Raw genomic sequence first — 18,413 nt, 5'->3', positions numbered from 1 at the left:
TTATCCATTATGCATTCAAATGTATGACTAAGAATGGCTCCTGTACTTCATGCACTCACGCCAGCACATTGTTGCATTTGTGTTGTGCTCTGCAAAACCCTAGTTGGTCGCTTGTGCGTGCGTGTAAATCTGTTTCACCATCGCTGACACTTCACTAACATGATAATAGCACATACTGTTCAAGGGCCCGTCCCCTCTGCCCCATGCTCCTAGCAGGACTGCTCTAATTACATGTCTATTCTTCACTAGCAGTGCCAGGCCTAAGGGAACTCTCATGGGACTGTTTATGGTAATATAATAGAGATAACTTGATGAGGGGAAATGGCAAATCAGACAATAAAATGATAATAAAAAAACAATTCAATGTTGACTTTCAGCGTGCTTATAGTGAGCTTACACTATATGGTATTCTATCTGTGCCAACATATTTCAAGATTCTTGTGGCGACAAGGTTTTAGGTAACACAAACTTCATGGTAATTAGGTGATAACTAGCCTATTTGAAATTTCTTTGGAATTACTGCCAAATTACCCTAATATCAACCTCAACATTTTTATCGAAAATTACTTTATTATAAACATTATTTAATAATCATATTCTGCTATTTTATTCAATAGCTGGTAATTTATTTAATACATTTCCAGGAAAAGAATACAAAGTTAATTTTTATTATTTCCATGTCTGCTGATAAATAGATTATAATTAGCAAATAACTTACTACATTTTTTTTTTTTTTAAATGACATTAGCTACCAGGTTACATTTGTGTAGACAATAAGTCACACAATGGTGAGATTTGTGCCTGATCAGAAGTATCTTCTATTAGTTTTCCACCTCCGATGAAGAGCAGCCGCTTCTCAAGCCTAAGGGCCCTATTTTAAACATTATATGAATATAATTATTAAATAATGTTTATAATAAAGTAATTTTCGATAAATTGTGAGGTAAATATTGGGGGTAATTTGGCAGTAACTCCAAAGAAATTTCAAATAGGTTACTTGCTAATTATCACCTAATTACCATGAAATGTGACCTTTGGACTTAACAACACTCGATTGTGTAGATAATATCTATACCCAAAAGTGAAGCCAAAACATCTCGATCACTGGCTGATGGCTGGCTGTTAGTTTAGGAAGCGTTTAATTTGATACGCTGCAGCATTTTCTATGAGCAAAACACAATAGATAAAATAGTTTGACTTCTTGTATAAATTAAAAAGTAAGTGTGTTATTATGATTTTAGTTATACATGTGCAAATCTAATTTTCACAACCTCAGAACTGACAAATCCTGGTGCAACCCCTGTGATCTTTGCCACCTGTAAAATAAAGTGTTTTCTTTATAATTATGAATCCATTTTATACATGTCTTAATTTGATGGAAAACTATTATGTCTCAGATAACAATGACTTTCCTAACTCTTGCATAGTATCCCCCCCCAAAAAACAGTAAATCAGACTGACTGAAGTGTCCTGTTCTTATAATAATCCTAACACACATACAGTATATGTATATATAAGTAATGTATGCATACTGTAGTCACACGATGCTCCTATAGCAGCAGCGTCACATGACGTCTCCTCCTCCAGCAGCAGCAGCAGCAGCCAGTTGTTTACGGCTCTGTGATGCATTAAGCTAAAGGACTCCGTGTTGGCTGGCTGTCAAAACCTCTCAGACAGGAGAAGAGCCGGCATCAGGTAAGAACTGAGGAAACATGGACCTGAGACTGTTGTCTCTGAGCAGGATTAGTGTCTGTTAAAATGGGATAAAGTCTGAGTATTCACCGAAGATAGAAGTAACCTGAAAGACAGAAAACGTTAGAGCAACGGGACAAAAGAGGGAAGTCCCGTCTGTTAGAAAGGACAAGCTAGCGGGAGTTGACCGGATGTTAGGAGGTTCACATTCAAAATAAAAGCCCGTTTTATCACTTCTTTTGTTATATTTTGTGACATCTGTTATTTTTGTTTAGGCCAGGGGTCAGCAATCTTTACTATCAAAAGAGCCATTTTAGGCACAAAAAAAAAAAAGATTCTGTCTGGAGCCGCAAAACACTTGCAGTGAGGTATGGGGCCACATTGAGGGGAAAACATTTTTGAGATTTCAAGAATAAAGTTACAACTTTACAAGAAAAGAAGTCGTAATATTACGAGAATAAATATAACTGTACGAGAAAAAAAGAAAATAACACGTAACAATACTACTACTATACATATATACATATATATACTGATATTATGACTTTATTCTCATAATTCTACGACTTTTTTCTCATAAACTTCTGACTTTATTCTCATAATATTAAGACTTTTTTTTTTGTAAAGTTATGACTTTATTCTCGTAATATAAAAAAAAAATTCTCGAAAGTTGTGACTTTATTTGCGTAATATTAAGACTTTTTTTCTCGTAATATTATCACTTTATTCAAGTAATATAACGCCTTTTCCTCGTAAAGTTATGACTTTTTTTTCTCGTAATATGACTTTTTTTCTTGTTAAGTAATGACTTCATTCTCATAATATTACGCCTTTTTTCTCGTAACATTATGACTTTTTTTTCTCATTAAGTTATGACTTTATTCTCATGATATTATGCCTTTTTTTCTCATAATAATATGACTTTATTCTGGAAATCTCAGATGTTTTTTTCCCTCAATGTGGCGCTAACACTCTGTAGTACATTCGCTCTTTGGGCCCTCACTGCATTAGACTTATATACTATATACTTAGACAATAAACTGTGTCTCTTTCATCACAATGCTCAAATGTTTTGCGGCTCCAGACAGAATTTTTTTTTTATTATTTTGTCTGAAATGGCTCTTTTGATAGTAAAGGTTGCTGACCCCTGATAATATGATATGATATCTAAGAACAGCAACTATAAAGTCAGTTTTTTTTTTGCTATTGCTTCACAACTAGCCAACGTTATCCAGATCCCAGATTTAATTGTGGCTTTATTTTGAAAGTCAATAGCGGAAGTCAGGTTTGGTAATTCTGTGTCAATTGACACCGGTTATTCTTGTAAGGAAACGCCGGCCCAGGATGCTTTGTTGCATAAAAAACGTGTTTTTTTTTAACTGATGGTGTTTCTTATTATGTGGCAGACATGGATATAGCAATAGATATGTAATATAGTATCAGGAAATAGACTGATCCCTACTGATCCAACCTCAGAAACTGAAATGAGCTAATCCAAAAGTGCTTCAGGTCATCAGATGGTAGCAGCAGAGATCTCATCACTACACACCCTTTATCTGTTCTTATGATGTATCCACCTTTAACATCATCGTCTGGCATTAACTAGTCAATGACATTTGTAAGGGGGGAGTATACCATAAGATGGCTATTTTTATATGTATATAGACACACTTTTCACACATACAGTAGTAGTAGTATAGTACAGGTTTTGATCACAGTAATATGCTGTAAATTATTGGACCTTGTTGTTGAATTTGGCACAGTTACACTTTTCAAGTTGAAACTTGAACGTCTTTACGTTTCAACTGGGAACGTTTACATTTCCAGTTGAAACTCGAAATGTAAACGTTCTTGCAGAACATCAGGTTACAATTTATCCAACTTGAATAATGTCACACTCTTATCAATGACATTTTGTGTTTGAAAACAGAATAACTAACTATCGGCAATGGATTTTAGTTTAATTTGAGATATCTAAATATAAATAAAAGAAAACACAAACTGTGGCTATGCGAGGTAACACAGGAGGAAAAGTGCATGTTGTATCTACTGTATGTGACAGATTTGAAAGAAGTGAAGAGAAAAGATGACTAGTTTTCATTATCCCTAGCTCCCTGTCTTGTTTACCTGGCTGTACTGTAGCTCCTCCAGCTCTGGGTCTGTCTCTGGTTACTCACTTAGCTGTAAACAACGCTGTAACAGCTTGCAGCCTCACATGATAACGATCTTACTGTCTCAGACAGAAACACGTGCTGACATTCACACACAGTTAAGAATACCAAACTACAAAACGATCAATGCAAGAAGGGCTGCAACTAATGATCATTATCGATTAATGGGCCAATCATTTTCTCTATTAATCAATTGAATTGTTTGGTCTATAAATTGTAAGAAAACAGTGAAAGAATGTCTGTCACAATCTCAAAAGCCAATAGTTGCGTAAGCCAAAGGCTTGTTTTGTCCCACCAAAGATACTCTATCTGCTAGGAAAACAGAGGAAAGCAGCAAATCCTCACATTACAGAATCTGGAACCACAGAATGTTTGACATGTTTGCTTGATATGAAATGACTTCAACAATTAATCAATTGTTTCGCCGCATTAGAGAATGATTAACTCTGCATTATACTCGGCTTATCATTTGTCTTTTAAGGTTATTCTGGGTACTTCAAGCCTTTATCGGAAAATGGAAAACTTCTGAGAAAGAGGGGAGGGTGACATGTGGCAAAGGTCCCGGGTCAAATTCAAACCCAGGGTATCACAATCACGTGAAAAGTATCTTGGACCTTAACGGCCTCCAGGGGCCCGTACTAAGAAGCAGGATTTGTGGTTAGCGAGGTAACTTCAGGGTTAACCCTGGGTTTTCCGTCCTACGACGGTGGTTCACTTCTTACCAGGGTAACTTATGCTGAATATCTAACCTGCTCCGGAGCAGGTTATGTTCAAGATAAGAGATCAACTTGTATAAAAGCACCGCCTACTGACCAATCAGAGCTGATTGTATGATAATATTACACACATAAGGAGATGTTTAAGTCATAATACAGGCTAAAAAACAACTCAGTTTAAACTGACAAATGCAGGAAGGACAGCTGGATTTATGCTGTGGGTGCTTACCGCTTTGAAATTATGTTTTTATATTTATTTTTTTACTTGCTCTCAAGTCTGTTTCACACTGCCGGAATCAGAGACGCAGCTGAAAGAAGACTGGAATAGTCAAATACGACACAACTTCTTCAAAGGCCGTAATGAAGTGTAATTAACTCATCCATTACACTTCTAAAAGCTACTTATATATCACTGCCCCATCTAAACTACTATATCTGACTTTTTGAGTATTCAGTTAAATCAATAAATCTGTATATTTACGCATTCACACATCGGCATGTTTTCTTTTGCCAGCGATCCTTCCTGCATTTGTTAGTTTCAACTGTGTTACTTTTAGTCTGGATTGTGTGTTTAACTTCTTCGTATTTGTCTTCTTCATATTTGTCTTCGTATTTGAAGTTTGCTCTTCCTTTGTAAATTGTGCCGCTCTGCCTTTCTGTCCGCAAGTCAGTAGACTTGTCCATGTGTGTGATTGGTCACATGCTGCAGACACCGCCCCTTTCATGTGAACGCGCCAGATGGAGAAACCCTGGGGTTGATTTACTGAGTTGATAACTGCCGTCGTGGGACCGCTTAGCGGGATCTCGTTTGTTAGGGTTAGTGAAGCCTGTTAACGAGAAGATAACCTGGGTATGTTGAACTCGCTACATAGTACAGGCCTCAGGTAGCAGCAGTGAACGGGATTGGCTGATCTTGTAAGCGTACAAAGGAATCTATGATCTTAACAGAACATCAGAGTGACATGTCACATGGTTGCACCAGAGTCATAAAATTATAACTGTGTTGAATGTCCATCAATGTATTTCTAGCCGCAGCACTGTGTGTCTCGCAAAGTCTACTGCACACCACACCTACGTAAAGTCTTCTTCAGGATTGTTAACTTAGTTGCATAATGCTGTTGACGCACTTCACAAGTTCACACACACACACACACATATAACGACTCCGCGGACACCATGAGCTCCAGGCTTGAGTGGAGCACGGGGCCATGCTTTGACTTTGTAGGAGGATACTTCTGTTTTGTTGAGCAGCTGTGATGTTGAGTAATGAGATTTGTGTTAACATCAGTGTGGTTGTTTGAGTCATTGATTGGTCTGTTATTGTGTCAGATAAACAGGTGGTGTGCTGGTGAGTGTGCGCATGTGGAACAGATGCCCTAATGATTGAACTGAAGCATGCACCCCACATGCACAACACACAAGCAGCCGGCTCACTGTGAAAACTGACCCCTCAAGTCTGATTTATATTTATGTTATTGTCCTGTAAATTGTACATTCCACACCTACATTCACGTAGCACTCTACTCCTGATATTCAACCTGCTTTTCTCTCATCTACATGCCACTTCTCCTCTCCGAGCGCTGCCTGGAGATAGTTCAGATCATTGTCGATACCATCTTCAGACCAATTTCACAATATATGTCCCTTATAACAGTGGTTCCCAACCTGGGGGGTTGCAAAAATCACAGGGGGTGCGCCAGGATTTTTCAGTTCTGAGGTTGTCAAAATGAGATTTGAACATGTACAGTATAACTAAAATCATAATAATACACTTACTGGATAATTTACACAAAAGTCTGTATATAAAACTATTTTAAAAATGTTTTCGCTACTTAGACTAGTAGGCCACATTCTGTTTATACTCTGTGTTTCTGCAGTTGCAGATAAAAATCAGGCTTATATTATTAGTATTATACTATTTGTAGAATTAGATTCTAGCAATATGCAGCGTAAGAGTGTTTCTGACTACTGTGATACAAACATAGAGTGTTGTAAAGTCCAAAAGTCAAAATGTATTGTTAAAATATAGATGTAATCCTTTCCAAAATTCACGTTTTTATCTAATAAAATATCCATATTTGTTGGTGTTAGCTGCCGAGTTATATTCATTAAAGAAAGTTGATTTAATAAAAAAAGACTAACTCATTTAATACACTGAAACACTGAAACTGATGGTTTTGTTTGAGGATTTGTAAGTGTTGGGTGATGATGTCAGAGAATAGTGGCTTGGTATTCTATCTCTTGATGTCTTGTTTTTGTGTGTTTAGCTGTGAGACACGATGATCTGAAAGATGAATTAGGCTACACCGATCTTCTACTTAAAGGGGAACACCACCTAAATTAAGAACTCTAATATGTTATTTCCATGGCCTAGGAAAATTCAATCAATAACTGTGAAGCCAGAAACCAGAGAAGTCTCAAACTTGTGATTTCATAGTATAGTCGTAAAACTGTTAGACATGAAGACATTTGAAACTCATCATAGATGTATTTTTGGTTCATTGTCATCTGGTTGGTATTTTGAAAGGCCTCAGAGTCCTTCACACTTGCATGCGTTACATGAGGAGGCTCTGGGTGTCTGGAGGTTAGGCTAGGTTATTGTAGATATTTCTGACTCCAACAGCACACTTATATATAAGTAAGGGCAACTGAGGCTCATCAACTTTGTTCCAGTATTCATCAAGTGAAGATTGACCTGAAGTACAAGTTTTCCACATCAGGCATAAAGTCTGGAGGTGATAATGAATTGGAGACTGATTTTGTGCACCCACATAGTGTTTGTTTTCTTTTTTATACCCAAATGAGCTTTATTCTATTGTAGTGTTCTGAGTTGTGAAACAGAAAATATCCCCATGTACTCAGATTACTCCCCTGGGTGCTCTCAGTGTCATCTAGATCATCTCTCCCTATTCATTGTCTGTGGAGCAGCTCCACACCTTATACCCTACGACATCACAAGTTTGAGTTTTAGCACTCTACTTTTTGGATTTGGGAGAGTTATTCATGTTGACTGATATTTTTTGACTGTCTTAGACAATAGGAATAACATGTATGAATTTTGAAAATGGGTGTAGTTATCCTAAGTAAGTAGACGTACCAATACCACAGTGTAGAAATACTCTGTTATAAGTAAAAGACCTGCTTTCAAAATGTTAAAAGTACAAAAGCATCAAAAGTAAAAATACCCATAATGCAGAATGGTCCAGAAATAATCAGAATAATGTACATTATATAATTGGATTATAAGTATTGATGCATTAATGTGTTTGTTGTAGCTTGTAAAGGTGGGGCTAATTGAATTACTTTATATACTGCTGGGTAGCTTGTGAATTAACTCCAGGTATCAATAAAGTCTTAACCTAAAATAATAGATCATAATTTATTTGTTGATTACATTTCATACCATTAATTTGAATCTGCAAAGTAATTTAAGTAATTAACTCAATCTGGTGGAGTAATAATAAGTACAAGTCAAAATTCTACTTAAATACAGTACTTGAATAAATGTACTTAGTTACTTTCCACCACTGACGATGACCTTAAAGTATGGTTGTCATGGTTGTCACTGATGATTTTGCTCTAGTTATTGAAATGAAAAGACCTGAAGGTGTTTTGCTCCTGTCTTTTCAACTAACTGTGTCTGCCAGTGTGTGAACCGCAGGGCTTTCATGCTCTATTAAAGGGATAGTCTGGGTGTTTTGAAGTGGTGTTGTATGCGGTACTTATCCATAGTAAGTGTATTATCTACAGTAGATGACGGTCGGCACGTCCCTGCTTTGAGAGGCAGACGGGCGCTACCGCATGGAAGCAAAGCAATTCTAGTTCAAAACCTTTATTTGTCCCCGAGGACCAATTGTTTTGCTGCAGTGGCAATAACAAGAACAACAACAACACAGGGCTATATGAGATGTGTGCATTGTACTGCTGTGGACAGGGCTGACAACAAAACATATTTTAGCCATCTAAAAACATCAATATCAGTTTAAGTGTATGCTATATTTAGAATATTGTCAGTGCTTTATCTTGCCGTCAGACAGCCCTTTCCAATGGGGGAACTGAAGCCGTTGTATCCATCCATGCTCTTGCCAAAGCCACCAGACTCCTTTGTAAAAAAAAACAGTAATTTTACCTCACAGAAGAGGGTTGCTTTGTCTACCGCTGCTTCAATCGGTTAGTTTATCTTTGTTATTGTGTGACTTTGGTGAACTAATCAAAGTCACATAATAGAACCAACAAACTACCTGATCGAGGCAGCGGTAAACCAGCAACTCCAGTGTTCTGCAAGGTAAAATTATTGTTTTTTGCAATGGAGTCTGGTTGCGTTGGCAGAAATAATGGCTTCAGTTCCAAGTCGGAAACACAAGCTGTATAGCTGTTTCACGGCAAGGTAAACCGGTGGAAATATTCTAAATATAGTGTACACTTAAACTGATATGGATTTTTTTTTTTAGATGAGCCTTTCTTTTAGGTGGCTTAAATATGTTTTGCTGCTGCCCCCATCCACTGCAGTACATTGCTTTGCTCCTGTGCTGGTACTCCTGTCTGCTTCTCCAAACTGGGGCTGTGCCAACCGCCATCTGCTGTAGGTAATACAATGACTATGGGCAGTCCGAACACATCACAACGGGGCAATGGTGCGAGGAGGAGTGGTTAGGAGGATTAGGTTTGGCTGTGGCAGAAATTAAGCGATGGAAGTGGATTTTTAGTTTGTTTCTTCATGACAAATATTGAGTTAGTAGACAATTTTTTCTGAGAATGTCAATTTTTTTATTATGATCTCATCTCATTTCTTTTGAACGCAGATGCTGTCAAGGCATGGCATGACAGAAAAAGTTGAATAATTGCATAAAATGCAAAACATAAAACACTTTTGTGTTACGTCACTTTCCTTTTTTATCATTCAGAAGATGTTTTTCTGGCAGTTTACTAGTTTTATTACAGGCTTGCACAATGTCTATTGATAGTTGCACCAGCTCCCATTCTCCCAATCTTGCAATTTACCTGATGTTGATGCATGAGCAATGGTCCCAGTGAATCACCCTCAGCATCATGGTACATTAAATCATCCAAAACAAGAACATCCAACTCAGGGTGTTATGTCATGTTTCTCCTCCTCACTGCCTCTGCAGTTAATGTTTCCACTTCCTAATGTTTCCTGCCCTTTCTGTTATCTGTTCATCACAAACCTCTTTCCTTTTCCCCTGCCTACACAGTGCTCAAGTCATGGCTTTTCTTTTAGCAGCGTTTGACGCATTAGAGATTAAACACCGGCCACAAGACACTCTTCTGACTCACCATTTGGCATTGAGCTCCTCTTTACGTCACAGACAATGACTTCTGAATATTTTTGGACAGGTTGTTCCAGAGGTTGCCAGAAAGGGACTGCAGCTGGTCCTCAGTTCCTGCTGGTTCAGACCTGAGACGACGGCGGCACCATGGCCGACCACGAAGAATCCAAGAGGATGAACGGCAGTGCTGGCCACTCTTCCCATCTCTCGGAGCCGCCCAAAGAGAGCATGCAGCTTAAGAAGGAGATCTCGCTGCTCAACGGAGTCAGCCTGATCGTAGGGAACATGATCGGCTCCGGCATCTTCGTCTCGCCAAAGGGTGTGCTGATCTACAGCGCCTCTTACGGGCTGTCGCTAGTCATCTGGGCCATCGGGGGCCTGTTCTCTGTGGTGGGGGCGCTCTGCTACGCCGAACTGGGAACCACCATCACCAAATCAGGGGCATCTTATGCATACATTCTGGAGTCGTTCGGCGGCTTCATCGCATTCATTCGTCTGTGGACATCTTTGTTGATCATCGAGCCCACCAGCCAGGCGGTCATCGCCATTACATTTGCAAACTACCTGGTGCAGCCGCTGTTTCCAACATGTGAACCGCCATACGTAGGGGCCAGGCTGATCGCTGCAGCGTGTATATGTAAGTACGTCTCATCTACTCTGCGTCCCACACGTCTGTCTCGCTGTTCCTAAAACACCAAGAACATCCATGAAGCTTTCCTCTCTCCCCAGGCTTACTGACATTCATCAACTCTGCCTATGTGAAGTGGGGCACCCGCGTGCAGGACACTTTCACCTACGCCAAGGTGGCAGCCCTCATCGTCATCATCGTTACTGGCATTGTCAAGCTGTGCCAGGGTGAGTGTTGTCACTACAGTACTCTGCTTTCTTTCACAGTGTTCCTCTATATTATGCCATGACTGTTAAAAGTGTCATAGGCTCAGACTTTTGTCTGAAAAACAAAAATCAAGGACATGGATAACAGTATGATTCATACAACAATGGAATAACACTTTACCAGTCTTTAGGGAAATATTTACTCACATGAACTGTATTCAGTCCTGATAGTCATAGGCACACCCCCTGTGAGCTCACTTTTGTGGCAACTTTTTTTGATATACTGTCATTAAAGAGGACCTATTATGATTATTTTCAGATGCATACTTGTATTTTGGGTTTCTACTAGAACTTATTAGACGCCTCTGTTGAATACTCAATTCTGATTGGTCAATCACAGCGTCCTACGGTCTGTTATTTCTTTATAGCAGACCGTTACTTTGTATAGCAGACCGTTGCTATGGGCGCAGTTGTGATGTTGGGACTCTGGCGGACCGTTTTTGTGTCAAATTATTGATTTCTCAAGTATGTAGCCGTGTAATAAGCGGGATAATGTACAGCTAGCGGGTCGTTGTTGTGAAATAAACCCCTTTAACCCCTTCCTCCGCTTCGCGTTGGGGTGCCACATCGCCCTGTCGAGGTTTATTTCACAACAATGACCGGCTCGCTGTACATTATCCCTTACTTATCAGCCATCGACAGTGGAATGATGATCAAGAAAAGTTGTGACTGACTACAATTGTACAGTATTATAATAATTTTATACACATTTCCATGATTGTTTCTTTAATTGTGGTGTCTCTCTCTCTCTTAGGTTACACAACCAACTTTGAATCGTCCTTTCAGGGATCGTCTAAAGACCCTGGTGACATCGCGCTGGCGCTCTACTCTGCCCTTTTCTCCTACTCCGGCTGGGACACCCTCAACTTTGTCACTGAGGAGATCAAAAACCCTGAAAGGTATACTTTTACTTTTTGTGCTCTTTTCTGTAGAAAAGGCTGAACAGGGGCGAGTCAGAATACTTGAAACATCCTGGTAATGATCCAATGTCCCGTTGTTCCAGGAACCTGCCCCTGGCCATCGCCATCTCTATGCCCATCGTCACCATCATCTACATCCTCACCAACGTGGCCTACTATGCTGTTCTGGATGTTAGTGCCATACTGGCCAGTGATGCAGTGGCAGTGGTGAGTAAACTAACTGTAACTTATGAGCCGGATGAGATGGAGAACTGGTGCATGTGTATGAGTTGCTAAACCTGTTTCTGTGTCTGGTTCAGACATTTGCAGATCACACTCTAGGTGTGATGAGCTGGACCATCCCTATTGCTGTAGCCCTGTCCTGTTATGGAGGCCTCAATGCCTCCATTATATCTGCATCCAGGTAGAACACAAACACACACAGACCAATTTGCATTGCAAAAATCTGCACTTATACTGCAAGGATACTTTGAACGGTGTTGTATTATCTATCTTAATTCATGTCTGTTGTGTGCAGGTTGTTCTTTGTGGGCTCTCGAGAGGGTCACCTCCCAGACGCTCTGTCCATGATCCACATACAGAGATTCACTCCGATCCCTGCTCTCATCTTCAATGTATGAAAATGGATCAATTACATGTCAATTGTAGTGGAGGAAGTACAGGAAACTGTCACTTAATAGTAGCTAACTGTACGGTGGAGCCTTCTCATTAAAGGGCAGGTCCATCTGCGTTCTTTACCGTTTTTTTTGTGTAAATAGAAAGGCCAACTCGGCCGTTAGCAAAAACCAGTGATGCAGGTTACTAAAGTAAGCTAATCAATAAGGTTATGAATAATGTGAGTCAACGTTAGCTGAGTCAACGTTAGCTGTGCAAAGCTTGGAAATAACTGAAACGGTTAGTTTTGATATTTTTAAGTGGGGTTGTATGTGTACTTTACTACCGTGATCTGCGAGGTAAAATTAGAGTTTTTTCTTTACCTCGCCACCAGACAGTCCTTTCTGATGGGGAACTGAAGCTGTTATATCGCGTTAAACACTGATCAGCCGTAACATTATGACCACTGACAGGTGAAGTGAATAACATGGGTTATCTCGTTACAGTGGCACCTGGCAGCGGGGGGGATATATTAGACAGCAAGTGAACATTTTGTCCTTGAAGATGATGTGTTGAAAGCAGAAAAAATGGGCAAGCGTAAGGATGTAAGCGACTTTGTCAAGGGCCAAATTGTGATGTCTAGACGACTGGGTCAGAGCATCTCCAAAACTGCACCTCTTGTGGGATGTTCCCGGTCTGCAGTGGTCAGGAGTCAGGACCTACCAAAAGTGGTCCAAGGAAAAGAAACTGGTGAACCGGCGACAGGGCTCATTGATGCACGTGGGGAGCGAAGGCTGGCCCGTGTTGTCCGATCCAATAGAAGACCTACTGTAGCTCAAGCTGCTGAAAAAAGTTAATACTGGTTCCGATAGAAAGGTGTCAGAACACACAGTGCATCGCAGTTTGTTGCGTATGGGGCTGCGTAGTTTGTCCACCGCCAAAAGCGCCTACAATGGACACGTGAGCATCAGAACTGGACCACGGAGCAATGGAAGAAGGTGGCACATTCTGAAGAATCACGTTGTCTTTTCATACAGCATGTGGATGGCAATGAGTTTGAGGTGTTGACTTGGGCCTCCAAATTCTCCGGATCTCAATCCAATCGATCATCAGTGGGATGTGCTGGACAAACAAATCCGATCCATGGAGGCCCCACCTCGCAACTTACAGGACTTAAAGGATCTGCTACTCACGGCTCGGTGCCAGATATCACAGCATACCTTCAGAGGGTCTAGTGAAGTTCATGCCTCAACGGGTCAGGGCTGTTTTGGCGGCAAAAGGGGGACCTACTCAATATTAGGCAGGTGGTCATAATGTTATGGCCAATCGGTGTATATTATATGTATTCAAAGCCACCAGACTCCATTCACAAAAACAGTAATTTTACTGGGAGCATGCCGCCGCCATCTAAGTCACTGTATGTAACGTTAATATTGTACATGTTAATACTGTACATGTTAATACTGTACATGTTAATACTGTATATGTAGCAGCGTCATCATGCAGAAACTTACATCAGGTCACGTGGGAAAAAGTTTTTAGAAGGGCTCCTCGAAAATAGCATTTCGATGCTAAAACATTCATAATTTGACCGAATTGGGAATGTCCTGATTTGAATACATAAGGACTGCCACACGGAAACTACAGAATGATATAAAAAAACTAAAAATAATGGACCTGCCCTTTAACTTATTAATTTTATTTTGGTGTTAATGGAAACTAAAAATATCTGTCGGCTTTTTGGCCTGCTAATAAACACGCCTCTTCTTTATTTAAACCACATATTAACATAATAATAATACAATATAATATAATTTATATAATACGAATGTTGACCATTTAAGAGGTGAAGATAATGGACATGTTAAACTGTTTTCATTCTCCCTTTTCTCCCTCCGCCCACTGTCCAGTGTCTCATGTCACTGATCTACCTGACAGTTGAGGACGTCTTCCAACTCATCAACTACTACAGCTTTAGCTACTGGTTCTTCATGGGTCTGTCCATCGCCGGCCAGATCTACCTCCGCTGGAAAGAGCCTGACAGACCCAGACCTCTTAAGGTAAGACAAGTTAAACACACCATCCATCCATCCATCCATCCATCCATCCATCCATCCATCCATCCATCCATCCATCCATCCATCCATCCATCCATCCATCCATCCATCCATCATCTGACACTTATCTTGGTCACAGTAGAAGCAGACTAAGCAAATTCTGTGCAGAATAGGAATTTAAATGTGATCAATAATCATTGATTGTGACACTAACCATTAACAAAGGAGACTTTAAAGTGTCTACCATTGCCACTGTTTCACAGTAAGACAACTACATTTCACATAGACATGTTTATTCCACATGAGAAGTAGGGTCATTTCCTCATAGACTTCTATACAATCAGACTTCTTTTTACAACCAGAGGAGTCGCCCCCTGCTGGCTGTTAGAATGAATGAAAGTTTAAGGCACTTCCACATTGGCTTCACTTTTCAGATCCGGAGGTTGACAACTGATCAAAGTCATATCATTAAAGAAAATAAAGCAGAACAATACAACGTTTTTTTGTTGTCTTTCTAGCTCACAGTCTCCCCTCTGATTTCTCTCTCTACAGTTGTCCTTATTTTTCCCGGTGGTGTTCTGTATGTGTTCCGTTTTCCTGGTGGCAGTTCCTCTCTACAGCGACACTGTCAACTCAATGATTGGCATAGGCATTGCCCTGTCAGGGGTTCCTGTCTACTTCCTGGGTGTCCATATACCAGAGTCCAAACGGCCGCCTATCATCACCAAGCTACTGCGTGAGTGTACACACACACATCCAGCACTCTAAAACACAACACTTGTCTTTTCAACTGCATCATTCCTCACCCTCCTTCTCTCAACATGGCTAACATGTTGTTGTCTCTTACTGCAGGTTCTCTGACTCGCTGCACCCAGAACACCTGCTACTGTGTATTGACAGAGATGGACAAAAGTGAATAGCATCCAATACACTTCAAAACTTGAGCCAGCAGTCACCAGAGGCGCCAGACAAGGGATTCTTCTTATTGTACTGTTCACCATGTTGAAGCTCTCAGACTCCACTGACTTGTTTACAACCAAATGCTGCCGCAGACGCCCCACGTTCACCTGCAGATTTATCCTTGAATTCAAGGACATTCAAAGACTCCAACCGTTAAGGATACACCGTACTGTTATACTGCATATTGTGGATATTGTTACAGTTTCATCACATTATTTAATGACCTCTATTATAAAAGATTTGCCTTGTTAGTTCCACAGGTATTTGTATATATGCCTTTTAAGCAGTATGTGCCTGTGAGATTCTACAGGTGCTGCACATGACCACAGGGACCTGACAACGATGCAAGTACATTTTTATTATATGGATTTAACCCATTTTAACTGACAGATTATATGCGTGCAGTATGTATGAATAACCTCACCGGAGAATTCATTTCATGTTCACTTCCTGAATAAAAAAAAGGGAAGAAAATGTTAGTTTTTTTTGTCTGCTGCTATGTGAAGAGTCATCGTTCTAATGTCATGGCCTTTATGTACTTTTGGTGTCATTGTTTCGCAGGTTTGTTTGTGCATTTCAACTGTTATATGTTGAAATAAAACGTTGTTTGTTTTTTTCATGTCTGTCTGTCTTTAGCATTGTGGGAAGCTGTAACCTTCCCGTTCTTAGTGTTTGCTTTAAACTGTCTGGCACTAAATACATTTCTAATTCTTTACAGTGTTCAATGTGCTGTACTCAAGACATGTTCAAACTTAAGTCAAAATAGCAAAAACAAAATCCATTGTAGTGTTTCGAAAGTATCTCTGAATGAATGGCTTACATTTTAACTTTTTTTTTCAAATCAAAGTACAAACATGTTGAGTTTTTGTCAATAGTAGTATACGGTTTTAAACCATGAATGCAATACATTCAATAATGGACTGGGCTGATCTAGATACAATTTGTACAAACAATTAAATACAATCTGACATTTGTATGACAACGTTTATGTGCACAGGACTGAAGATCATATTCACTTAACTGGTAAAATTAAATATTAAATGGAACCTATCGCTTTCCATCTATCGCTTCATTTTGTGCCATTAATTAGATCATGCTTTGGTCCGCTCCTGGTCCAGTGGTTCGAGCGTCATACACACAACTGCCATGTGGCCACAAGGTGCATGCTTCACGAAATGTTGAACCTTTTTTAAATCATGTACAATCATGAGGAAACTGTTGAGTATTAAAGGGAAGTGAAACTTTGATGTGCAACCTCGATTGTTAATCCCAAATAACTGCTGTTTGTTAAAGGGGACATATGATGCTGATTGTCAGGTTCATATTTGTATTTTGGGTTTCTACTAGAACATGTTTACATGCTTTAATGTTCAAAAAACACATATTTCTCATACTGTGTGTCTGAATATACCTGTATTCACCCTCTGTCTGAAGCACTCCGTTTTAGCACCTGTCTCTTTAAGACCCATCCTCCCAAAAAAAAACAGTCTGCTCTGATTGATTGGTTTGCAAGAAAAATATGGTGCACCTTTGCAAAGGTATGCTGTGTTCCATTTGAACTGGGAAGTCTGAATTTCTGAGTTCTCAGTCGGAAATTTAACCCCAACCTCAAAATCCAAGATGGCTGTTCAACATAAACAGTAAAAAAGCCGTAATAAATACATACTTGCCAACTCTCCCGATTTTCTCAGAAGACTGCCGTTTTTCATTGCCCTCTCCCAGTTTCCTCCTGGGGGTCACAATTCTCCCGTATTTCTCCCGCTTTATGGCAAATGTTCACACCTTCTTTTTCTCCTTTTCATTATCTAAACATGTCTCTGGCAATGTACAGCATATATAAACTCTGTTTCCATCCGGATGACAATACAGCTACACATGATGTTGTTTACTGGCAGAAGAGAGCTGCTCGCGACAACGCGGTTTGAGCTGCGCTCACCACACATCACAATGCGCAGCGAATAGTCGTCGTGTCGTGGCACAAGCCATTGGAAATAACAGGTGGAGAGAGGAAGGAGAGAGAAACGGAGTACTAAGAGAAAGAAATACTCGAGCAGGAGCAAAAAATGAATGAATGAAAACTGATGATTAGCCTAGTTTATGCCTGATATTCACACAAGTTCACGCCAGAATGGCAAATTATTCTGTATTCTTTGCTGAGAATTAAAAGTAAAATATAAAGTATTGAAGATTAAAAATGCTGTTGCAGTGTACTTCTTACTTTGCCATTTTATTCTTTAAGTCAGCAAAAGTCACTGAAACATTTTTCTGGGGGCCGACCCTCCCACTTTCATTTTGAAATCCTCCCTATTTTTTAAGTCTCACGGTTGTCAAGTTTAAGTAGATACTGTTTATTAGCGCAAAATACCGGCGCAATGTTTTGTTATCGACTGATATTGCTAACAAAGACTAACCTGGCTGGAGAAAAACCCCATTATGATTTCCGATTTCTTGTACTGGAACTCCGGTTCGATGTCATTCCCAGCTCGGACCTCCGATTTCCGAGGTAAATGTAACGCAGCAGCAGTTCTCAAGCTGTGGGTGATATATTCTAATGAGCCTACACGTGACATAGGAAGGGGAGACTAATCTGAATGGCTTGTTGAATCACATGTTTTCTAATCTAGGCAGCTCACAAAAAACTGACTTTGTTGTCTTATTTCACAGTTTGTGGGTTGGTAGGAACTCCAGATACCCAAATGGATGTGCACAAACACCGAAAAAGTGAAATTTTCATGATACCTCCCCTTTAAATTAAGCATAAAGTGAGAGACTTGTTTTCTGCAGCTTACTTTCCATCAAAAGATCACATTTCATCCTTTGCTCTGATGTGCCACATGTTTGGCTCATCACGCTCCATCTGCTAACTCCTAACAGGTTAGGGTAGCTGAGCTTTTCCTAAATCTGGGATGAGAGGATGATCAGGTTTACTCCTAAGCCTAAAACACTTAATGCATCACCTTGAGAATTTCAGACTAGTTTGAACTGATTTTCTACTCGGATATCTCACATCCAAAGCCTTCACACCTGCTGTCACCTCTTAAAAATAACACTGCATTGCCTCGGGAAAGTAACTGAACAAAACAGCTCATCAGATCAACACCTTCAGCAATGAGCATGCTGG

General features: G+C 39.9%; 1 protein-coding gene across 1 annotated transcript; it reads left to right on the top strand.

The window, feature by feature from the left end:
• Window positions 1-1,570: 1,570 nt before the first annotated feature.
• Window positions 1,571-15,911, top strand: slc7a6 (solute carrier family 7 member 6). The gene is made up of 10 exons (XM_074660540.1): window positions 1,571-1,695; window positions 9,935-10,504; window positions 10,597-10,722; window positions 11,516-11,660; window positions 11,765-11,888; window positions 11,981-12,084; window positions 12,199-12,295; window positions 14,186-14,335; window positions 14,885-15,068; window positions 15,185-15,911. Exons 2-10 carry the CDS (start codon window positions 10,015-10,017, stop codon window positions 15,250-15,252), a joined length of 1,488 nt encoding a protein of 495 aa, XP_074516641.1. The 5' UTR covers window positions 1,571-1,695; window positions 9,935-10,014; the 3' UTR covers window positions 15,253-15,911.
• The last annotated feature ends 2,502 nt before the right edge of the window (window positions 15,912-18,413 follow it).

Source organism: Sebastes fasciatus, chromosome 2 (genome assembly GCF_043250625.1).
Source record: "Sebastes fasciatus isolate fSebFas1 chromosome 2, fSebFas1.pri, whole genome shotgun sequence".
Taxonomy (NCBI): Eukaryota; Metazoa; Chordata; class Actinopteri; order Perciformes; family Sebastidae; genus Sebastes; species Sebastes fasciatus.
The sequence above is the reverse complement of the archived record's forward strand: the minus strand, read 5'-3'. Positions and strand labels throughout refer to the sequence as shown.

Excerpts from the sequence above, each read along its gene's own strand:
- slc7a6 (XM_074660540.1), top strand. The coding sequence starts at position 10,015 with ATGGCCGACCACGAAGAATCCAAGAGGATGAACGGCAGTGCTGGCCAC. Across the intron at positions 11,889-11,980 it reads CCAGTGATGCAGTGGCAGTG|ACATTTGCAGATCACACTCT; the intron begins GTGAGTAAACTA and ends TGTCTGGTTCAG. Across the intron at positions 12,085-12,198 it reads TCCATTATATCTGCATCCAG|GTTGTTCTTTGTGGGCTCTC; the intron begins GTAGAACACAAA and ends TGTTGTGTGCAG.